General features: G+C 35.8%; 1 protein-coding gene and 1 long non-coding RNA gene across 2 annotated transcripts in view; both read left to right on the top strand.

Moving 5' to 3' along the window:
• The window catches only part of LOC114677651 (uncharacterized), a 93,462-nt gene extending 69,430 nt beyond the window's left edge, over positions 1-24,032 (top strand). Inside the window, exon 2 of the long non-coding RNA XR_013416924.1 lies at positions 23,717-24,032. This is a non-coding gene — a long non-coding RNA (uncharacterized LOC114677651). The remainder of the gene's footprint in view (positions 1-23,716) is intronic.
• A 270-nt stretch (positions 24,033-24,302) lies between these two features.
• On the top strand, positions 24,303-25,247 carry LOC106997833 (olfactory receptor 2B6-like). The gene has a single exon (XM_015135663.3). The coding sequence runs from the start codon at positions 24,303-24,305 to the stop codon at positions 25,245-25,247; it is 945 nt and encodes a 314-aa protein (XP_014991149.2).
• The last annotated feature ends 261 nt before the right edge of the window (positions 25,248-25,508 follow it).

Raw genomic sequence — 25,508 nt, 5'->3', positions numbered from 1 at the left:
TTTCAAGAAATACAGTAAAACAAAACTTGAAAATATATGTGTATGTGATTTTCTTTGTAGTAAAGGAACATATCTTTGAATTCACTTAAAATACTATTAAGAAAAAATGAAATATTTCTTTTTAATACAAATAGAAATAATTGTATTATAAATAATTATTGAATAATTTAATGAAATATCCAATATTTTTAATGTAATTTCAGAGAGATTCAGGGCCTGCTTGAACAAACCTTGCACTTTATTCTATTTGACACTCTCTTGCTTCACTCAGTGTCTTTAAACACACGAACTCTTGGCCAAGGCAGCCTTGGTTTGAAATTTTGTTCCACTAAGTAGCTGGGTATAACCCTCTGCTCTTTACCCAACCTGTATATTTTTCAGTTTAATCACTTTGTAGGTTTGCAGTGAGGGTTAAATAAATTAATCCATGTGACATGCTGAAAAATTAATCATGGCACTGGTAAGTGCTAAATAAATCTTTAGAATTATTAAAATACTTTTCAAAAACTGTTTGGTGTTTAGAAACCTCGAGTCTTCACGTTCTTCCTCTATTATATTAAACATATGCTTGGTTTCTTTGTATTTGTTTTGTGTTTCATATTATATGGCACTTGATATCACTTTTTTTTTACTTGACTGGAAATACCAAGACCAACCAAATTCTCTCGTCGCACCTCTTTGTATTAACACCAATTTGCACTTCTTTTTTTCCCAACTTTTATTTTAAGTTCAGGAGTACATTTTAAGACCAAATTTTTAAACTTTTCAAACTGTTCCTTTCATGTCTTATTTTTTTCTCCATGATAACTTTGAATATTCTACAATAATTAACTTTTCTCTATGACTATGCTATTCTAATAGTAAATAAACTCTAACTAAAATATCGAGCAGTTCATTGAATGTTTATGTTGTTTTTATTACTAGTTTCTGTTTTTATTGTTTACTCAGTTATCTGACAAAAACACTGAAATCTATGATAAATTAATAAAGCTGGGACATTTATATTTATTTATTTATTTTGAGACAGAGTTTCGCTCTTGTTGCTCTTTTTTTCCCAACTTTTATTTTAAGTTCAGGTTTGTTACATGGGTAAACACAATTTGCGCTTCTTATGTGCCCATTTGCACTTCGGAATTTGTGCTCTAAAAAACATGCTTGAGACTCTGAGTCAGAGTGCTGGTGTTCCAAGCCCCATTCTATCAATCTAATTAACTAGGGCAATACTTAAGAACCTCACTGTGCTATGTCAAGTTACAGGTTCCTCACCTGGACAGGAGTGGTAACAGTAGTTCTTAAATTACTTGGCTGTTGTGATCCATAAATCTGATAACCCAGGTAGAGTTTAGCCCAAAACCTGTGTCATGTTAATAGAAACCACCCAATAACTGTTAGCTACCTACACCACTTATGTAATTCTAAACCTAATAACTTAATGGACTTAACCCATTTAATAATCTCCTGTCTATCTTTAATCACTTTTCAGGAATCTAACTCAGCATAAATTCTAAATATGGGTCCTGTGTTACCTTTAGGTCTACCCTGCCCTCACATGCATAGAAAAGTGTTCTCAATACTGTCCCCTCATGTGTCTTAACAAATGTCTTCCATCTCATTCACACGACACTGCCCTTATTCACATCTGCTATCTTGCTTCCAGTGACTGCAAACATGTGGCATAGGCTGAAATGGGTTTATGGGCATGTTAAGTTTGGAAAGCAGAGTTTAATGTAATGACTGTGAGTGCCCTCAGCTGTGTAATACACTCTCTGCCTTACCACAGACCTTCACCCCTGGCCCACGGAGAACATATGGGTCACTCCTAGCCTTGAGGCACTTAAATTGTTGGTACCTATGACCAAATTTTTAAACTTTCCAAACTGTTCTCTTCATGTCTTATTTTTTTCTCCATGATAACTTTGAATGTTCTACAATAATTAACTTTTCTCTATGACTATGCTATTCTAATAGTAAACAACTCCTAGTTACAAATAAATTATAAAATTCCATAAAATCTGTTTCTCTACCATCTTGATTCAATTTATGTCTTATTTTCCTCAGCATGCCCTCAATCACCGTACATTAAGTTTATATTTAAATGCCCAGCAGTTTCTGGATATTTTTTTCTTTTTATCAATCTTATGTGCTTTATGTCATAGACACTGCTTAAAGTCAAACTTAAAATTCATGTAGTGCATAAATATGTCCTATTCACCCAAGCATAATCTCTTTCTCTTCTGCGGTGTCATATTATTTTTCATGACATTAATAACTATGTGGGAAATAGATACCTCCTGAGGGATTTAAGTATTCTATTATAGTTAGAGGAGAGAAAGTATAATCAGAAATGATAGGAGATACACTTGGAAGAATCAGATGTACCAAATCCTGGAGGATCTTGTATGCTAAGGAGCTTGGACAGTCCTGTGAGGTTCTAGGAGGCTATCATGTATTATATAAGGTTCTGGACACTAGAATCCCACCGGAATAGGTTTTCACTCCCACAGAAAGTTATTTAACCTCTAGAAGATAAAGTTTCCAAATTTATAGTGACTGAAATAATAGTGCAAATTTTATACATAAGATGATGAGGAGTGAGACAATACATATAACAAGCTTTGCTGAGTGCCCAGCACCTAGTAAAGCTCAATACATATTTACCTGTTAATATGTTCACAATGAGACGAACTCATTAGGTATTATTAAAACAGAAAAAAATTATTTTCCTATTATCTATACTGCCCATGCCATGGTAGCGATTCTTTTCATGTTCCTGGATTACATCTTTAAAATGTCTTGTGACTTTTCTGGTCCCTTTCAAATGATAAAAAAGCCAAACTTTAGTAATAAAATATTCTCATATCAGTAATTAAAATGCCTGCCTTCAGTTCATAACTAATTTGCAACTAAGACCCCTCAAATTTAGACCTGTTCAAGTCTGAGCTCCTATGGGGACGTATGAGGGTTATCCGTGTCTCTAGTTCTCCATCTCGTACATGTTTCTCTCTGCCTTTAGCTTTATAAATGTGGTTTCTGAACCTGCCAGGATAAAACTCTGCAGATGGGGAAAGGGGAAGTTAAGCAGCAGGGTTTACTTTACTATGTATTATAGCTCAACACTGCTTCAATCAGTCTCTCACATTTATGTATTTTCAGACATGTATTATTAAATCTGCCCACCTTGTTCACCAGACAGCCACCAATACCTACAAAATTCTCTAAGTCATTCCACTGAATTCCTCCTACCAGACTTGAGGTGGGGAGCAAGAATGTGCAACACGATCCTCACCAAATCTACCCTTCATCTTATAGGTCACACCTCTAATCTTCCCAGTCCGCGTAGGAATAATCAACTAAAGGCCACCATAGTGGGTGCTCATGATGTTTTCCGTGGATTTTTTCAGCTGCCTTGGCACATATTAAGGGCTGTCCTCTGCAGCTGACAGACAGATACACTCTTTGAAAAACCTGGTGAACCCAATGGCTAGTTCTGATCAGTTAGTTGTGACCAAAAGTAACCCATGTTAATTCCAGACCAGAACATTTAATTGCCAAAACAAAATCCTCCAAGTTGTCTCTCTCTTACAGCTATGAGTAATGTTAAGGATGCTGGCAACTCTGTCAGGCTGTGATCTTGAGAGGGAAGACATGTGTCAGAGTTCCTTGCTAAACTTAACAGACATACGCTGTCAGCGAGAAACAAATATTTATTGTTTTAAACCATGGAATCTTTGAAAGTCCTACCTAAGTTTGTGAGTACCTTCGTTTAGAATTTGGAAATTCTTGCCGACTACTGTTTCCTGTTGACTTTCATGAACTCAGCTGAAACAGAAACTGAATCCTATACAACAAACTTTTATGGTGATATAATTATAATATTGCATGGTAAAGACGAGAAGGCACCTAGGAGAAAGAGCACAATGATAATAATATGAATGAGAGATGGTGATATTCCTAACCAGCATTTCTCTTGCTTTAGAATATAGGAACACCTGAGAATGTGTCCTGTAACACAAGTCTGAAAAATGCTCATTTATAGAATGGTGATTGAGATAAGTAAAGAAAGTGGGAAGTGATTTAAGACTATTAAGAAAGAATACACAGGATTTGCTGATAGGAAGAAATCCAGAATGAACTTTCATTCTATCATGGGAAACAGGTATAAGGTCATTTACTTCACTAAAATGGAAACTACAGCCTTAAGAGCTAGGTCACTTTCATTTCAGTCTACTTTATTTTCACTTTTTCTCTGTGTCTTTACAGCTGTGTTCTACTTCCCATCTTTTCTTGCCTCCATAAGAACCTAAATTCTTCAGATTTGTTCTTTTCTCCTTTCTCTTTTGTCTCAGCTTTTCCTATTTGTGTCTCTCCTCTGATGATATAAAAATACTCAAATATCTTATATACTTAAACTCATACATATTTTTAGTCTTTAGTTGCATTTAGCTACTCTTCTCTGTTTTTCATTTTAGCTACAGACAAAATTTATAAAAGAATAAACTTCATTCCTTGTACCTACTGCATCCATAGACAATCACTACTAAAACCTGGATACTCATAAATTAAACCATAACTGCCAAAGAATCAAAAACTTCTCTGACATATTTGGACAGTAGAATTAAATTTGCATGGAATTTAAAGTCGTAGCCTCCCATGTTTCATAATGCATGCAAAACTGTCATTGATTTCTACAAGGGCACTCTCCTCCTTTATTTTATTGTTATTATAATTTTATTATTTCTTTTCTTGTCTTTATCCCATCAATCACTACATTACACCTACTGTTTTCACTCAAGTGGATTTAAAGTACTTTCCCCAATATAAGTTGTTCCTTGGGAGAATATATAGTGTTACATGAAGTACTTTTTATTATCAAAAAAATTCAATTTACATGTTCTTTAGATAGTATCAGATTTACTAGATAACTAGAACAACCAAATGTGTTTGTAAATTAATAAATATGCATTCATGAATCAAAAAAGAAATCACACGATAAACCAGATGCATTAAAATGATAATAAAAATATAATAATAAAATACTATGCATCATAGCTTATAAGATGCAGAGTGGGAAATATATAACCTTACCTACATGTTATGGAAGAAAGGTAGAAAATCAATATAAAAAGTAGACTCTTAAGAATATGTAATAAGAATGACAAACTAAACTCCCCAAAAATAGAAGAAAGGAAATTACAATCATAATAGAAAGTAAATAAAAAACAGCATACAACTGAGAGAATAAGGTAAAACATACATTTTTGCAAGAAATTAGTACAATTCATAAATTGCTGGTAAAATTGTTCAAAAAAATAAAAAAGAAAGCACAAGAAACCATTGTCAGTAATAAGTTTGACTTTGAGCAGTGTATATGACGTAAAGTACTTAAGGTTGATAGAAAGAAAAAAATATCCAGAAATTGCTGGGCATTTAAATATAAATTTAATGTAGGGTGATTGAGGGCATGCTGAGGAAAATAAGAGATAAACTGAATCAAGATGGTAGAGAAACAGATTTTATGGAATTTTAGAATTTATTTGTAACTAGGAGTCATTTACTATTAGAATATCATAGTAATAGAGAAAAGTTAATTATTGTAGAACATTCAAAGTTATCATGAAGAAAAAAAATAAGACATGAAAAGAACAGTTTGGAAAGTTTAAAAATTTGGTCATAGGTACCAACACTTTAAGTGCCTCAAGGCTAGGAGGTGAACCATATGCTCTAGGTGGGCCAGGTGTGAAGGTCGGTGGTAAGGCAGAGCGTGTATTACACAGCTGAGGGCACTCACAGTCATTACACTAAACTCTTGTTTCCAAACTTAACATGCCCGTAAACCCATTTCAGCCCAAGCCACATGTTTGTAATCCTTATTGGAAGCAAGATAGCAGATATGAATAAGGGCAGTGTCCGTGTGGATGAGATGGAGGGCGTTGGTTAAGACACATGAAGGGACAGTATTGAGAACATTTTCTATGCATGTGAGGGTAGGGTAGACCTGAGTGTATATGTGTTCCCTTTTCTCCACAACCTTGCCAGCATCTGTTACTTTTTGACTTGCATTTCCTAATGATCAGTGATGTTGAGCTTTTTTTCATATGCTTGTTAGTCGCATGTATGTCTTCTTTTGAGAAGTGTCTGTTCATGTCCTTTTCCCACTTTTTTATTGGGTTGTATATTTTTTTGTTTTTTTGTATATTTTTTGTATATTTTGTATATTTTTTGTTTTGTAAATTTGTTGAATTTCCTTATAGATACTGGCTATTAGACCTTTGTCAGATGCATAATTTGCAAATATTTTCTCCCATTCTGTAGGTTGTCTGTTCACTCTGTTGAGTTTCTTTTGCTGTGCAGAAGTTCTTAAGTTTAATTAGATCCCATTTGTCAATTTTATCACAACCCCTGTGATATTTGGAGTAATAGCATTCTCTCCCACTTCTGGATATTAGGAACAATATCACAAAAAGGTTGTACACCCTTTGTAACATTGGAAGTAATATCATCCTCTCTCTCCCTGGATATTAGAAACAATATTACAGGAGGGGTGTACATGTACACTCCCTGCCATATTGAGAGTAATATCATCTTCTACCCCCTCCCCCCAGATATTTAACACAATATCACAGCGAGGGTGTACACCCCTGCAATATTGGGAGTAATATTATCTTTCCCCTTCCCCTGGATATTAGGAGCAATATCACAGAGTGGGTGTATACCCCTGTGATATTAGGAGTAATAACATCCTCTTCCCTTCTGGATGTTAGGAACAATATCACAGTGGGAGTGTGTACTCCCTGCGACATTGGAATAATATCACCCTCTTTCCTTCTGGATATTAGAAACAATATCACAGGTGGGCTGTACACCTCCTGCTATATTGGGAGTAATATCATCCTCTTCCCTTCTTGGGTATTAGGAGTTACATCACAGTGGGGGGGGGGGGGTGTAAAAACACTATGATCTATGATATTCAAAGTAATATCTTCCTCTTTCTCCCTTGATATTAGGAACAACATCATGGGGGAGTGTACACCCCTGCGATATTGGGAGTAACATCATTTTCTCCCCGCCTGGATATTGGAAACGATATCGCCTACACCCCCTGCGATATTGGAAGTAATATAAGTCATATCACCCTCTCCGCACCCCAGATATTAGGAACAATATCACTGGGAAAATTGTACACCCTCTGAGATATTGGGAGTTATATCACTTCCTCCCAACCCAAATAGTAGGAATAATATCACAGCAGGGTGTACTTTCCCTGCAATACTGACAGTAATATCATCCTGTCCTCCCCCGGATGTTAGGAACAATACCCAAGGTGGGGTGTACAATCCCTAGGATTTTGGGAGTAATATCATCCTCTCATCCCCTAAATATTAGTAACAATATCACCGAGAGGGTGTACACCCCCTGCGATATTGGCAGTCATATCATTCTCTGCCCCTCCCCTGTCGTGTACTAGGAACAATATCACAGAGGGAGTGTACACCTCCTGCGATATTGGGAATAATATCATCCTCTCTCCCCCGGATATTGGGAAAAATATCACAGGGGGCGTGTACACCTTCTGCGATATTGAAGGGAATATCATCCTCTTCCTCCCTTTGTATTAGGAACAATATCATGGAGGGGGTGTAAACTTCCCACGATATTGGATGTAATGTTATCCTCTCCCCTCTTGTATATTGAAAATAATATGACAGGGGGTGTGTACACCTGTGCGACATTGCCAGTAATATCATCCTCTTTCCACCTGGATATTAAAAATAATATCACAGTAGGGTGTACACTCCCTGCGATATTGGTAGCAATATTATCCTCTCTTCTCACGTGTATTAGGAAGAATGTTTCAGGGGGAGTGTTCACCCCCTGCGATATTGAGTTTAATACCATTTTCTTTCTCCCTGTGTAATAGAAGCAATGTCATGGGGAGGAGGTGTGAAGCCCATGCGTTGTTGAGAATGATATTATCCTCTCCCCTCCTGGATATTAGAAACAGTATCACAGAGGTATGAACACCCCCTGTGATATTTAAAGTAATATCAACTTCTCCTTCACTGGAAATTAGGAAAAATATCACAGGCGTTGTCTAAACCTGCGATATTGGGAATATCATCTTCCCCCAGATATTAGGAACAATATTATAGGGGGAGTGTACGGGGGTGTACACCCTCTGCGATATTGGGAGTAATATCATCCTCTACCTCCCTGGATATTACAAACAATATCACAGAAAAGTTGTACACCTGCTGCGATATAAGAGTAATATCATCCTCTCTCCTCTGGATATTTGGAAAAATATCACAGTGGGCGTGTACACTCCCTGCGATATTGAGAGTAATATCATCCTCTCCCCTTCTGGATATTAGGAGCAATATCATAGGGGGGTTGTACACTCCCTGCGATGTTGGGTGTAATAACATCCTTTTCTTCCCTGAATATTAGGAATACTATCACACTGTGGGTGTACACCTTCTGCGATATTGAGAGTAATGCCATCCTCTTCCCTCCAGATATTAGAAACAATATCACAAAGGGGGTGTATACCCCTTGAGATATTGGGAGTAATATCATCCTCTCCCAAACTGGATATTAAGAACAATATCACAGGGGCGTTTACACATTACTGAGTCCTTACTGTCCGGTTTACACCAACTGTGACATTGGGAGTAATATCATCCTCTCTTCTCCTGGATATTAGGAACCATTTCACAGGGGGCTGTACAGCCCCTGTGATAGTGGAAGCAATATCATCCTCTCCCTGCCTTGATATTGGAAACCAAATCACAGGAGGGGTGTATATCCCCTGCAGTTTTAGGAATAAGATCATCCTCTCCCAACCCTGAATATTAAAAACAGTATTACAGAAAAGTTGTGCACCTGCTCCGATATTGGGAGTAATATCATCCTCTCCCCCTCTGGATATTAGCAACAATTTCACAGCAGGGAGAGGATATTATCCCCAGTATTGCAGGGTGTGTACACTCCTTTTGTGATATTGTTTCTAATATCCAGGGGGGAGAGGATGATATTACTCTCAATACCGCAGAGAGTGTACAGCCACCCTGGGATATTTTTTCTGATATCCATGGGGAAGAGGATGATATTACTCCCAATGTTGCAGGGAGTGTCCAGTAATATTGTTTCTAATATCCAGGAGGGGCAACGGAAGTTTATCTCCCTCTTCATACAGTTGTGACCCCAACCGTCAATCCCCTCGTCTACGCACTGTGGAATAAAGACGTGAAAGGAGCACTGAGAAGATTATTTCACAGAGACTTAGGCAAATAAAAAACGAAGCAGAGTACAAAGCACTCAACTTTTTTCACAAAGGAACTTTAAAGATCATCATGTATAATTCTTCACTCCAGAACTTTAACTGTCTCTAAAAGAACAGATGTAATCTTCTTCGTCTGCATTACTGTATTTCACTTGGCCTCAGAACTGTCTATCATCTCCAATCTCTTTCCAGACTTCTTTTGAGCCCATGTAAGGCAATATTCCCCCATACCTTTTAAATCTCCATGAGTCACATCATTTCTGTTTCTCGCTCTCCCTCCCTTCCTGTGCTTTTCTTTAGCCTTCCTTCCTTTCTTGCTTTTTTCCTTCCCTTCCTTCCTTTTCCACCTTTTATTTCTTCTTTTCTTCTCATTTGTATGATGTGTTTTACAGTCATTTTTTCCTGGCGCTTCTACATTACATCCCTTCCCATGAATATTCTAACAATTCCTGAAAACAACTAGCTCTAAAATGTGTTTCTCATTTATCACAATAAAAAGCTTGCATTTACTTCGTGGGGAATAGTGGAGAGATTAGACTAGAGAATTTGGATTTTAACTCTACAACTCCCTTTTTGAGTTTCTGTAAATTTTATTGGATTTTTGGAGCTAATTTTACTTAGGAGTAAAAAAATAATGATCTTGACTATTCTGTTAATTAAACTATTAAAATATAAATAAAGCACCAAGTAATACATGATCAATAAAAATTAACTAATATACTTTTGATCTTCTACTTCTTTAGTCATAGTATTCTTCATATTTTGATCTAATATACGCTTATTGCTTTCAATTGTATCCAATTAAAATTCTCACCTAGTCTATAATCATTTACCGACTTGTGTTTATATACAAATGGAAAACAAATATCTGAAAATATAAGAAAAATAAGTCAAACCCTGTTTTGTCTTTATAATATGGAAAAAAACATGATTTATTTTCTCTACTAAGTTATGGAAGTGTGACACGCTTACCTTTAATGGTGACAGCAGAGTTGAAGGTGTCATTTCCAGAAGTACAGATACTCTAGTGATGTAGTAAAAAAATATTATTTGAACTTGGAGACACCAGAATCTATAGCCTATCTCCACCATTTATATATCAGCTGAATAAGTCTGGTAAATGATTTAATATCTCTCAGCCTCAGTTTCTATAATGAGAACATTTCTAAAATGAGGACAATCTCAAAAATTCATTGTACTTTAGTAGATAATTAGAAGGTAGACAGCAAGGACTCAGTAAATATCAGTTATGATTAATAAACTGTTGATTTTCTCAGTAATAATCATATCAGATTGAGTAGCCTTGATGGCAAACATACAGATGTTTTCCAGTCATACATTGTGTGGATAGTCACTAGTCATTGTTAATACTCCACTAACTTTACTTGCAATAATCAAGCAAGTTCTGCTTTTGACATGTGACCAAATATGTTTAACTGTTTTATGAAAACATGCACTTTTTCATAGACAAGACAATAATAATCAGTCTACTATTATGTAATGATTTTGACTCAACTGTGATCTAATGATTGTCACTCAATTATTGTGTTTGATTCTTGCTTTGATTTCTGTTGTTCCCCATTCCCAGAGTACAAGGGTAGATGTATTCCTCACTTTGACATAAAACTCAATTTCTCAACAAAGATATCCTTATGCAAGCATTATGCAGCACACTTCATGTTTAGTCATCTAGTTTGCCTTCCAGCCTATAAGCTGGATTCATCTATGATAGTCCTGATTGGCAAAGTTCTCTTGAAAGCTGTGCTAGCATGAGCTGTTACTCACCTGTATAATTTATTCATTTTAATGTTTTTTTCTTATGTTTAATATTTATAACCATAAGTCATCTCTTTCCCTCTATTATCTCGTTACCCTTTTTTATTTTTACAACTTACTTGGCTGGGCATGGTGGCTCATGCCTGTAATCCTAGCACTTTGGGAAGCCATGGAGGGCAGATTACCTGAGGTCGGGAGTTCAAGACCAGCCTGGCTAACATGGTGGAACCTCGTCTCTACTAAAAATACAAAACAGTGGCGCGCGCCTATAATCCCAGCTACTCGGGAGACTGAGGCAGGAGAATCGCTGGAACCCAGGAGGTGGAGGTTGCAGGGAGCCGAGATCATGCCACTGCACTCCAGATGGCGCTACACAGCGAGACTCAGTCTCAAAAACAAACAAACACCATTTATAAATTACATAAAAACTCAGTCAATAATAAGTTTATATGACATAAAATGAACTGTGATCTCTACCCTTTAAGAGTTGCCCTTTAAACAGAAATATGCACTAAGAACTGATGTGTCAACTTATAGATGAGATTCATTCAATCAGTAATAGTTTATGTACCACTATAGGTTTATCATTGTGAGTGATTAGAAGATGCTAGCACTGTCCACAAATAATATACAATATTCCTCTAAAAGGTATTTCATGACTTATAAAAGAATTAAAAAGCAATTTAAGGTTTTACTAGATGCAAAATAAAACAAGAAGGCAAGCATATTGAATGTCTATGTGTTTGAGAAATTCACAGTAAAGAATAGATCTGCTACTGACCACTGAGTATTATTTTGAAAGAAGAAATAAAACTGCAAACATATGTGGAGTAAAGAAAACTACATTCCAGATGAAAACATCCTGAACGTGCTAAGGATAAGAGGTCATTATCTCTGGAAGATAGAAATCAGGTCATTGGCTTCCAATGATATCCATCATGAGTAAAAACAATATGATACCTTACATTTTTACAGCTATAACTGTATATATATATATAACTGAGACAGAGTCTCGTTCTGTCTCCCAGGCTGGAGTGCTGCAGCGCAATCTCAGCTCACTGCAACCTCCACCCCCCGGGTTCAAATGATTCTCCTGCCTCTGCCTCCCAAGTAGCTGGGATTACAGGCATGTGCCCCCACGCCTGGGTGATTGTTTTTTCATGCTTAGTAGAGACGGGTTTTGGCCATGTTGGCCTGGCTGGTCTCAAGCTCTTAACCTCTGATGATCCTCCCGTTTCGGCCTCTCAAAGTGCTAAGATCACAGGCATGAGCCACCGTGCCCAGACAACTGTACAAATTTTTAATGAATAAAATGTTAAGGTGCAGTTTTTCAAACTCAGCACAAATTTTTCTCATTATCATAATCAGTAACCTAAATAGTATGACAAATAATAAAGAGTTCTGATTAAGCGTGGTACATGGAACGGAAGTGTTTATTTCCATTCCGTTATAAACACCCTACAAATTATACTAAATAAAAATACTATAAATCTAAAAGAATAAATAGAAGTAGAGAGGAGCTGAAAGCAGAGAAAAGGTCAATAAGCTTTTGTAAGATAGAAAATAGATGAAAGGTAGTAAGTGACTTATGAACAAAAATATGAGACCTAACTGCTTTTAGAGGAATTTGGGGTGGGAGCAGCAGTAAGAATAAAGGGAATTTGTACTGCAGAACCCTGCAGTATCATTGGAGGCTTAAGAAGGATAAACATTGTGTTTCTAATAAGGCAAATGCAGAATGAGGCTAAAATCAGAACAATTAAAAAATGTGCCTAAAAGATGGATACCTGCCCCCTCCATCTAAATGTACTAATTTATGACTTAGCCTGTAAATTCTGCTTCCCAGAAATATATAAAGCAGGGTTGTAACCTTGACACGAGTTACTCAAGGCTTCTTGGGTTTGTGTTTCCCTGTGTCACACAACTACTTATAATGGTTCAGAATTAACGTGTTTGAAAAATTTTATAGAGTTTGGTTTCTCCGCTGACATGCCTTAGAATTTTAACCCACAAGAGGCAGGGATATTTCTTTTATCTACTGATGTGTTCCAAGTGCACAAAGCAGTATCTGACACTCAAAAGTACTGAATTTTTGAAAATGTCGGATTAAGTTAGAAATATTTAAGAAACTGCCAGATAAAAATGCAAAAGCTGAAAGTGCTTATGTGGAGAGGGAGTGGAACACAAGTTGTTGGTTTTTTAAATCCACATAGAACTATTTGACTTTAAATTACATACATATGTTACTTTGAGAAACAAATTTGTATTTAAAACCATGAAGTTTTAAAAATAGAGGAGTAATGAAGATAATTTGATTAGGTAAAACGTTGGTTTATTTCATTTCAGATTCCAAGCACATTTTTTTCATAATAGAATTAAACTCTACATGCACGCGTCAGGAAACTTCCCAGGAAGGTCATCATAATGCTGTTGTTTTGTGCTCATTATTTTACAAATTCAAAAAATGTAAAAAATATAAGACAAGAAATATACTCAATAAAGATATTTATGGGGCAAACAAATCCCTCTTCCACTCCTTACTCCATCTCACCATTTGCCATTTTTCACTTTTCTGAAGGTATTCTGTACACATATTAGTGTATGTGGGGTAGTTCTGTATGTGTGCATGCATTTTAATAGATACATTTATTTATATATGCATATTGATAGGTTAGTAGATAGATAACATCTTGTGTCATCTTATAAATATGATCCTGTAACTTTTTTCTCCTTAAATATATCAGTTCTCTAACTACAGACTTGCCTCGCTATTTTTAATAAATGCGTAATATTACATTATGAAGATGTGTTTAACAACTTTAGGACTGGTAGTCATTTATGAGATGTGTAGCTCTTTACTAATGCAAACAATACTGCAACAAAGGTCTTTATACACCCACTACTGAATGAATATGTGCAAATTCGTGTGGTGTGAATACTTTTATGTATCAAATATATCAATAATTGAAGGCCTTTTAGTGATCTTAGGTATTTTGCCTAATATTTCTACATTTAAATTTTTGTTTTGAAATTAATTTAAAAGTAGGAATTTATTTATTTTTTTCCTGATTTTAAATCAACTGGCACACATACACTCCATTGAAACGTTCTGCCTTTACCTAACGATATGAAATTACTCCTTTATGATAAAGTAAATCTCTACACACATTTGAATTCATTTCTGAAGCCTGATATGAAATGCTCTCAAAAACTTTGCTTCATATTATTTGAGATCAAGTTGACTTAGTAGTTCTGACAAGTATACTTTTTAAAGTAAAGAAATACAAAGTCTGGTATTTAAGCTTATCTGTCCAAGAAGACTGCTTAAGTATTTATAAACAGTCTTAGCATTTTCATGTCTACTATTTTTCCTACTATTCCAAAAAGATTGTAACAGAAAAAAAAGGCTAATATAATGGAGATAGTGGGTCAGAATATATGTTGAATTACAATTTCAACCTTCACTCTGAGGGGCCTGGATTAGTTATGCCCAATAACTTGGAGGAGGAAAAACTAGATCAAATTGAAAGCATTGGTTTGTGTTCCTAGTCTACCTGTCTGTAATCTTGGGAAACTTTGATGTTCTGAGTTTTGGAATTGTCATCAGCTAAATATGAATAATGAAAATGTATTTTCCTAATTTACATAGTGACAATGTTATCCAATGAATCAATACGTCTTATGTTTGTAAAGTATCATATACAATACATTAAGTGAGAATGAGGAAACACTATAGGAAAAAATAGAAAAAAAAATAAAAATCATATTTTAAACTTAGATTATTTTCACGAGTGCATGAAGTTGTCATATCTTTATCAAAATAATAAGTATACATGAAGGAAAAATTCACCTATTTCATAATCCATATTTAAAAAAATCATCTTGACATTGGTTCTGTTGAAGTGATGAATTACATTTATTGATTTGTGTGTGTTGAACAAGCCTTGCATCCCAGGGATGAAGTCGATTTGATTACGGTGGATAAGCTTTTTGATGGGCTGCTGGATTCAGTTTGCCAGTATTTTATTGAGGAGTTTCACATCGATGTTCATCAGGGATATTGGCCTGAAATTTTCTTTTTTTGTTGTGTCTCTGCCAGGTTTTGATATCATGATGATGCTGGCCTCACAAAATGAGTTAGGGAGGATTCCCTCTTTTTCTATTGTTTGGAATAGTTTCAGAAAGAATAGTACCAGCTCCTTTTTGTACCTCTGGTAGAATTCGACTGTGAATCTGTCTGATCCTGGGCTTCTTTTTGGTTGGTAGGTTATTAATTACTGCCTGAATTTCAGAACTTGTTACTGGTCTATTCAGGGATTAGACTTCTTCCTGGTTTAGTCTTGGGAGGGTGTATGTGCCCAGGAATTTATCAATTTCTTCTAGATTTTCTAGTCTATTTGTGTAGAGGTGTTTATAGTATCCTCTGATGGTAGTTTGCATTTCTGTGAGATCAGTGGTGACATCCCCCTTATCATTTTTTGTTGTGTCTATTTGACTCTTCTCTCTTTTCTTCTTTATTAGTCTGGTTAGTTGTCTATCTATTTTGTTAACCTTTTCAAAATACCAGCTCCTGGATTCATTGATTTTTTGAAGGGTTTCTTGTGTCTCTATCTCCTTCATTTGTGCTCTGATCTTAGTTATTTCTTGTCTTCTGCTAGCTTTTGAATTTGTTTGATCTTTCTTCTCTAGTTCTTTTAATTGTGATGTCAGGTTGTTTATTTTAAAAGCCTTCAATAAAATTAAACAACTCTTCATGCTAAAAACTCTCAATAAACTAGGTATTGATGGAACATATCTGAAAATAATAAGAGCTATTTGTGATAAACCCACGGCTAATATCATACTGAATGGGCAAAAGCTGGAAGCATTTCCTTTGAAAATCAGCACAAGACAAGAATGCGCTCTCTCACCACTACTATTCAACATAGTATTGAAAGTTCTGGTCAGGGCAATCAGGCAAGAGAAAAAAATAAAGGGTATTCAAATAGGAAGGCAGGAAGTCAAATTGTCTCTGTTTGCAGATGACATGACTGTATATTTAGAAAACCCCGTTGTCTCAGACCCAAATCTCCTTAAGCTGATAAGCAACTTCTGCAAAGTCTTAGGATATAAAATCAATTTGCAAAAATCACAAGCATTCCTATACACCGATAATAGACAAACACAAAACCAAATCATGAGTGAACTCCCATTCATAATTGCTACAAAGAGAATAAAATACCTAGGAATACAACTTACAAGGAATGTGAAGGACCTCTTCAAGGAGAACTACAAACCACAGCTCAAGGAAATAAGAGAGGACACAAACAAATGAAAAAACACCCCATGCTCATGGATAGGAATAATCAGTATCGTGAAAATGGACATACTGCCCAAAGTAATTTGTAGATTCAATGCTATTCCCATCAAGTTAGCATTGACCGTCTTCACAGAATTAGAAAAAAACTACTTTAAATTTCATATGAAACCAAAAAAGAGCCCACATAGCCAAGACAATCATAAGCAAAAATAACAAAGCTGGAGGCATCATGCTACCTGACTTCGAACTATACTATAAGGCTACAGTAACAAAAACAACATGGTACTGATACCAAAACAGCATAGTACTGATACCAAAACAGATATATAGACCAATAGAACAGAACAGAGGCCTTAGAAATAATGCCAAACATCTACAGCCATCTGATCTTTGACAAACCTGACAAAAACAAGCAATGGGGAAAGATTTCCTATTTAATAAATGCTGTTGAGAAAACTGGCTAGCCATATGCAGAAAACGGAAACTGGACCCCTTCCTTACACCTTATAAAAAATTAACTCAAGATGGATTAAAGACTTAAACATAAGACCCAATATCACAAAAACTCTAAAGATAACATAGACAATACCATTCATGACATAGGTATGGGCAAAGACGTCATGACTAAAACACCAAAAGCAACATCAACAAAAGCCAAAATGGACAAATGGGATCTAATTAAACTAAAGAACTTCTGCACAACAAAAGAAACTATCATCAGAGTGAACAGTTAATGTACAGAATGGAAGAAAATTTTTGCAATCCATCTGACAAAGGGCTAATATCCAGCATATACAAAGAACTTAAAAAGTTTACAAGAAATAACCCCATTAAAAAGTGGGTGAAGGATATGAACAGACACTTCTCAAAAGAAGGCATTTATGTGGTCAACAAACATATGAAATGAAGTTCATCATCATTGGTCATTAGAGAAATGCAAATCAAAACCACAATGAGATACCACCTCATGCCAGTTAGAATGGTGATCATTAAAAAGTCAGGAAACAAGAGTGGCTGGAGAGGATGTGGAGGAATAGGAGTGCTTTTACACACTGTTGGTGGGAATGTAAATTAGTTCAACCATTGTGGAAGACAGTGTGGTGATTCCTGAAGGATCTAGAACCAGAAATACCATTTGATCTAGAAATCCCATTACTGGACATATACCCAAAGGATTATAAATCATTCTACGTGCACATGCACATGTATGTTTATTGCAGCACGATTTACAATAGCAGACTTGGAACCCAAATATCCATCAATAATAGACTGCATAAAGAAAATGTGGCCCATATACACCATGGGATACTATGCTGCCATAAAAAAGAATGAGTTCATGTCCTTTGCAGGGACATGGATGAAGCTGGAAACCATCATTCTCAGTAAACTAACGCAGGAACAGCAAACCGAACACTCCTTGTTCTCACTCATAAGTGGGAGTTGAACAATGAGAACACAGGGACACAGTGAGGGGAACATCATACATTGGGGCCTGTTAGGGGGTGCGGCACGTTAGAAGAAACACCTAATGTAGATGATGGGTTGATGGGTGCACCAAACCACCACGGCATGTGTGTACCTATGTAACAAACTTGCACGTTCTGCACATGTATCCCAGAACTTAAAGTATAATGAAAAAAAATCATCTTGGCAACCATGAGATTTAGTCTTGCTTGAACTAATTTTCTTTCTTCTTAGATGACTCTCCAAATTCACATGCCCAAAGTTTGTATTTCGTTAGAAACATTTTCTTGGTTTCTTCTGTGGTGTCCTCATTTTCTAGTCCCTCTGGTTATTTTCCCCTGCACATGTTGGCAGCAGTAGAGGCTAATTATTTTGAATCTCGGAGGCTTAAACAGAAGTATGAGAGTGAGGTAATAATGGCATGAAAGCTCCCTGAAGAGCTTTCATCTATGGATGGCCATAAGTTGAAGTTGGTTTATTGAGGTTGACCCTTCAGTAGGTCAGAGAGAACTGGGTTGATGTTAAAGAGGGCTGAGAAGAAATTCAGACAACAAACTGGTCTGAGGACCATGTTTGGGCCCCAGGTCAGTCTTCCAGGACTCCCCATCTCCAGACAAACTGATGGATTACAACCCAGCATCAGGTAAATGCTGAAGGGATTTGGAGAGGGAACATTAATCAAAGTTGTCATCGCTTCATGGAGTAGGCTAAAGGGAGCACTCAGGAGTAGAACTATAAAAATTTAAAAAAATGTAAAAGGTTTATTCTACAAGCCACATACATTTTTGTTTGAGATAACAATAAGCTTATGAAAAGTATACTGATGTAGGATTCAAAATATTGTATTATTCAAATATTTTCTTCTGAATTTACTAGATCTATAAGCTTGAGCAAGTCCTATAACCTCTTGGTGCCTGAGTTTCCTCTCTTCTATTGTAAAAAAAACATTCTTACTTTAGAGGCATATTATAAGAAGAAAATGAACATACTGGTATGAAAGCAATTATATACTTAAAAATTTAAGTTTATGGATAGAAAATTTGATACGAACTATCCGGTGTTTGCCAATCTTTGTTAAATACTATTTTATTATGAGGAGACTGATGGAAAAATATGTGTTACCAATCACGTTATTTACCTTTGAAACTTTATATTTTCATTTAAATATTTTTAGGTGTACTTTTTAAAACCACTTTTCTGGATTGAAACTGCTATTTCCATTACAAAGATTGTAGATATTAAGGTACTGATTTTTGAGAAAATTTAGCTCTAAAAGGCCTACCACTCAGATAAATCAAAGGTTGTTTAAATTCATTAGCTGGGCATGGTGGTGCACATCTGTAATTCTAGTTGCTCTGGAGGCTGAGACAGGAGAATCACTTGAACCTGGGAGGTGGAGGTTGCAGTGAGCTGAGATCACATCACTGCACTCCAGCCTGGGTGGCAGAATAAGACTCTATCTCAAAAACAAAATCAAACCCAAAAACAAACAAACAACAACAGCAACAAAACGTTGTTTAAATCTATGACAATTTGGAACAAGGAAATCTGATAGATAGAGAGCATGGAATTAAACCTATAGCAAAAGTTCTTAAGAAGTATATAAAATAAGTCAGGTAGAATGAAAATCTAAATATTATTTCAGTTTTGTTTATTAACGTATTATATTAGAGCCATGCTTAGAAAGTCAATGAAGAGTGTATTAGGATGTAAACATTTAAAATAATGGGCTTCATGTGTTCTTAAACCATGTGGTCAGATACTTCTCTGATCACTCTTCATTTTTTTGTGCACCCCATTTGCCAGAGATCTATAGATTCTTCTGTCTCCCATCTCCAGGTTTTCACTCTCATGGGGATCATCAGCATGTTTTTAACTTCTGATTTAGGCAAATTAAACTCTCCTATTTCCATTTTATTCTTATACAGTCAGAAAGGCAAGTACTCCCTGCTGTCCTTTCTAGACATTTAAGCTGAATTACTGAATTTAGTCTTAGATCTTTCATTTTTATTTTCTATTTTTCTTCCATTTCTTTTTGTATTTGTATATTTGACAGTTACTTATGTGACTATTATTATGTATTAGACAAAAATTTACTATCTTTATGTACTTCTTTTTCTGTCTTATTGTTTTTCTTTCCTTTCCATTTTTCTTCTCTCTTAACTCTATGAGTTTATCTACTGCTATTATTTCCTTATTACCCACTTTACCTCTATTTCCTACATATTTTCAATATTTAGGCACAAATGAAGTATATGGAACACCAGGGGAACAGGCTACATATACTTCTTTAATAACTTTACTGTTTTCATCGGGTAAAGTATATAATTAATTTTATTCATAACTTTCCAAACTTATCCCAGAAACTTAATAGCACTTAATAGAAACAAATAGCTGTGCCTACTGGAAGAGAAGCAGTAGGAAAATATAAAGATTGTGAAAATGTTATTACTAATTTTTAAATGTAGGAAAAGAAACACAGCTTTCTTCAGATTTAGAACATTTTCTGAGTTCTAACTAAATGAGATTCTGAAAGAGACTCTAGTAAGAAAACAATCCAGACAGAATGAAGGTAGCATTCTAAAACTGTCTTTTTTTTTTTTTTTTTTTTTTTTTTGAGACGGAGTCTCCATCTGTCGCCCAGGCTGGAGTGCAGTGGCGCGATCTCGGCTCACTGCAAGCTCCGCCTCCCGGGCCGACGCCATTCTCCTGCCTCAGCCTCCCGAGTAGCTGGGACCACAGGCGCCCGCCTCCGCGCCCGGCTAATTTTTTGTATTTTTAGTAGAGACGGGGTTTCACCGTTTTAGCCAGGATGGTCTCGATCTCCTGACCTTGTGATCCACCCGCCTCAGCCTCCCAAAGTGCTGGGATTACAGACGTGAGCCACTGCGCCCGGCCTAAAACTGTCTTTTTAGGAATTTAATTGGACAAGGAATTACTTGAATACTGATTAAGAAGCATTCTTCTATAAGAAATCCTACAACACAGAAGAAGTCTTCCTTTGACCATAATAGATAAGGCAAAATTGGATTCAGACATATATATGTAAAGATAAAATTATTTCTCAGTATTGAATCAAAATTTATTTATATAATAATCTTCTAATCAACTGACAGTGATATGTGTTCCATTTCTTTGGGGATACAATACAAAATGTAATCATATTTTTAAGGCTCTATTCCTAAAAACTCACTGTCCCAGGTGAGAAATGGGAGAAGAAAGGAATTGGATAGCACCAGTTTGAATGAAGAGTGGCATTATAGAGATACAAAATGACAAGGTTTAAAAAAGGAGAAGTCCCAGAAGTTTCTAAAATCACTTCTATGTAATTTTACCATGTGAGTAGTCCTACTAATATTGCAGCTACTGCTTTTGTATTATATATGGTCTTGTATAGGTTTTTTTTAATTTACAAAGGAAATATACATCTAATTGTCATTGAAGTACTATGGAGTTTATATGCAAGTATTTTAATTCTCTTGATCTGGTTGAACAAAACAGGTCACAAGGGTATGAAGTGACATATTTAAAGTCCATTAGTTTTTAGTAAGTAAAATAAATGTATTTATTTATTGGTTAATCAGTTACATCAATTTGAGAATTAGCAATAAAACCCTAAAACTGCCAATAGGGCATATTTTGACTCTGCTTTGACCTCTTGGGCTCTGAATTAGTAAATGATGTATATGGGTTTGGTTGTGCTGAAATATGAGTGAAACTGATTGAGGTCATAGGTGAAAAATAACGATAAAAATGCTAATGTAATCTAGGAATAACATATCAGAGCACCAAAGGAAAAAGCTTCATGATTGCTGGTTTCAACTAAATTCAAACTGATTAACACATAGTAAATATCTATTATATTTAACATATGCTTTTACTTCTAAAAGTCACATGCTGACTCTTTCAAAAAAGTATGTAATCGATATAGTCAGGAAAACATGTCAAGTACAAAAAAGACAGAAAAAAAATCTCTATCTCTCCCATATATGGATATATATCTATATATGAGTATATATGTATGAGTATATCATGAAAAAATTATCAAATCATATATACATGATATATATATATGTGTCATATATATAAATGAGTATATCATCAAGAAATTACAAATAAAACATTCTGGATGACCAGTAAGAAAGGAGAGCAGGAAATACTTAAGGACATTTTTGCATTTGAGATGATCCTTACAGGATACAAAACAACAATGGCATTTCGCATCAGCCTAAATACAAGGAGTCAAGGGGGACGGTCACAAGTTTGGGTGCATCAGTGAATATGTCTGCATTGGTTCAAGTGCTTGTTATATGAGGCCTGAGTCCAAGGGTGCATTTTAATATAATGTGTCAGAATATGGAGAGCCACTGAAGAATTTTGAACTGAAATGTACATGGCCACATTTTAACAATGGAAAGGCTGTTCTCCAAACCAGCTAGGTTGTTTTGAAGATGAGAGAACAATTGTAAGTAAGAATAATAGTTTGAAACTTAGAGATCAGAGGACACTGAACTATTTTCTATATGTCTGCCTTAATGTTTTCAGATAGATACAGATTTAATGGATAGATTTGAGAGACAATGGTAAAGAAGAAATTAGTCCAGCTGACATCTTACGTGACATGTATGCAATTATAATTCAAAGAGAAGGATGACCTCTGCATACCAAAAGAATTGTTATTCTGTAAGCAAATGAAGAAATTAGAAGTGTTAATGAATGGATACTAAAATCAGTTTTGAATTTAGTGATTCTTACGTTTAGCTGTGAAACAAGTTTTTATCCCCATCATTTCTCACTGTCACTCACATGGTCATTCACATGGTCTAAGTCTATAACTCAGATGACACAATTTGAAAAATAGAGCTGGCCAACTAAGTACATGAACCCTACTAAGTCAGGATCACAAGAAGAATATGACGTAGGGCAAATGAGAGGATCAGAAAAGTAAATAGAGGACCTGAGCTGATTTCAGAGCAGTCACATTTTGTTTACTATCCTCTAATAAATATTTATTATTACAAATATAATTATGAACTGTGTATAAATGCACAAAAATAAAACAATTGTAATATATCTGGGGATTCATAATGAGGTAAGTATATAATAATCATTAATAGTCATTGAATTATTAGTATAAGACAAGAACTGAGCTATGTTTGCAATGTACACTCTATTCCTTAATTTGTACAGCAGTTCTGAGATGGGTATAATTATGCTCATTTGAAAGATGAGAAAATTGAAGCACATGAAGATTAAATGACATCTCCAAAGTCACACAGCTGATGAATGGAATGACTGGGATTTGGAGGAAATCCCAGTCTTTTATAAATGTCTTTTATAAAACAACTAGAGAAAAATATGACAAATTTACTAAAAGATAAGAGTCAAACAAAAACAAGAAATTTGGGATTGTAGGGAATGGAAAAATTTGCAATTGGAGTTATTCTTTAGAAATTATATGATAAAGGAATTGCATAATTTGGATGGGCAAAGAGCAGAATAGAGGCAATTTAAGTGGAAAAAATAGTATCAGTAATTAGAAAATATGTGAATAAAGAAGGGAGAGGGAAAATGATTAAGTTCATATGTGCTGAGAATGATCCTGAGGGACTAGAAATTCATATACATCCTCAAATTTCAAGGATTTAAATATTTAAAACTCTTTCTGGTGATTTCTTCCAGAGATTAAAGTTTCATCAGATTTATCCAGATACTTTTAAAGTTGCATTTTCACAGCAAACAAATTTCTAAGGACTGATTGTTTTTGTGTGTGTGTAATTTTGTTTGATTTTTCTGGCTGTTTTCTCCCTATTTTTAAATTTTCTGAGTAAGACTAGCATTAAAACTTGAAAGGGGTAAAACGAGTCCTGACACTCCATCCTTTTATCATGCAGACCTTATGAAGTGCTGCAGTTCTTACGGTGTTTTCTGACCATGATCTGTACAAAGCGGATGAACATGCCAAGATGTCTTTGCTCTCCCTGGCTGCAGATCCTCCTGTAGCCTTCATGCTGGCCTTCGTTTGACCTGTTTGTGGGAAGTTCTGCCTTTTCCTTCTGTTTTAATCTACACTCTGTCGCCACCATTAAATATCCATGAATGTAGAGTTGATGGTGGTACTAATAAAACTGTTTAGAAGAGAAAATATGAAAACTCAAATGAAGTGAGTAGCTAACCAGAAGACATATATTAAAGAAGCAAAATTCCCAACTATGTTGCTGGTGTGGTATTTATTCTTTTCTTAGTAATCTTTCAATATTACATTGATGATGTTGTCTCCACAATTTATCATAATCAGGATATAGAGGCAAATGACATTTTACTGTCATGAAGATACAGATGCAGATTAGAGCAAAAATGAAAATTTAATCTCAGTGTCTCTGATCTCTAATTTTCAGTGGTTTCCTCTTACTGTTGATGTATATCCCTAACTGTGGGTATTTAAAGGTCTCACCTGGAATTTCACCTACCAGTGCTGACATGTGGATCAACAATCAAAGCTCGCTACATGATTTTATCCTATTGGGATTTTCTGACCGTCCCTGGCTAGAGACACCCTTCTTTGTAATCTTTCTGGTGGCCTACATCTTTTCCCTATTTGGAAACATCTCCATTATCCTAGTTTCCTGCCTGGATCCCCAGCTTGACAGTCCCATGTACTTTTTTGTCTCCAATCTATCCTTTCTGGACCTCTGCTATACCACCAGCACTGTCCCAGAGATGCTGGTCAACCTCCGGGGAGCAGAAAAGATCATTAGCTATGGGGGTTGTGTTGCCCAACTCTATATATTTTTGGCCCTGGGTTCTACTGAATCCATACTTCTAGCCATCATGGCCTTTGACCGTTACGCTGCCATTTGCAAGCCCCTTCGCTACCCAGTCATCATGAACCAGAGACGCTGTATCCACATGGCTGCTGGCACTTGGATCAGTGGTTTTGCTAACTCCGTTGTCCAGTCCACTCTCACAGTGGTGGCCCCAAGATGTGGACAGAGGGTGTTGGACCATTTCTTCTGTGAAGTTCCAGCCCTTTTGAAACTAGCCTGTATTGATACTGGTGTGAATGAAACTGAGCTCAATGTACTAGGCGCTTCACTTCTCCTGGTGCCACTCACCCTCATCCTGGGCACTTATGTGTTCATTGCTCAGGCAGTAATGAGAATCCGCTCTGCTGAAAGTCGCTGGAAGGCTTTCAATACCTGTGCCTCACATTTGCTGGTGGTCTCCCTCTTCTACTTCACAGCCATCAGTATGTATGTACAGCCTCCCTCTAGCTATTCTCGTGACCGGGGAAAGGTCATGGCTCTCTTCTATGGCATTGTCACACCCACCCTCAACCCATTCATCTACACATTGAGAAACAAGGATGTGAAAGCTGCCCTGAGAAGATCACTGACTAAAGAGTTTTGGATTAAGACAAGATGATCTCTGAAAAGAAGTCCTAAGAAGCAAGGATAGATATGTTTGACTTTCAAAAAGATGTCAGACATGGAATTGATGAGGGAATAGTATCAAGTGACACAAAGTTCACAAGTGGAACAAGACTAAGAAAAAAACAGTTAACTCTTGGTAAAATCTACGTAGCATTTTTTCACTTATGAGAATACCTGCTTTACAATATTGAATTCCATCAAGTCAGTCTTTTTTTCTCCCTTTTCCTAATGACCAGTTAATCTAGTTAGAGTA

Source organism: Macaca mulatta, chromosome 4, assembly GCF_049350105.2.
Source record: "Macaca mulatta isolate MMU2019108-1 chromosome 4, T2T-MMU8v2.0, whole genome shotgun sequence".
In the NCBI taxonomy this organism is placed as follows: domain Eukaryota; kingdom Metazoa; phylum Chordata; class Mammalia; order Primates; family Cercopithecidae; genus Macaca; species Macaca mulatta.
This window is presented reverse-complemented; position numbering and strand designations above follow the sequence as displayed.

Bases quoted from the DNA above. Each gene is read 5' to 3' on its own strand.
- LOC106997833 (XM_015135663.3), top strand. From the start codon at position 24,303: ATGTGGATCAACAATCAAAGCTCGCTACATGATTTTATCCTATTGGGA.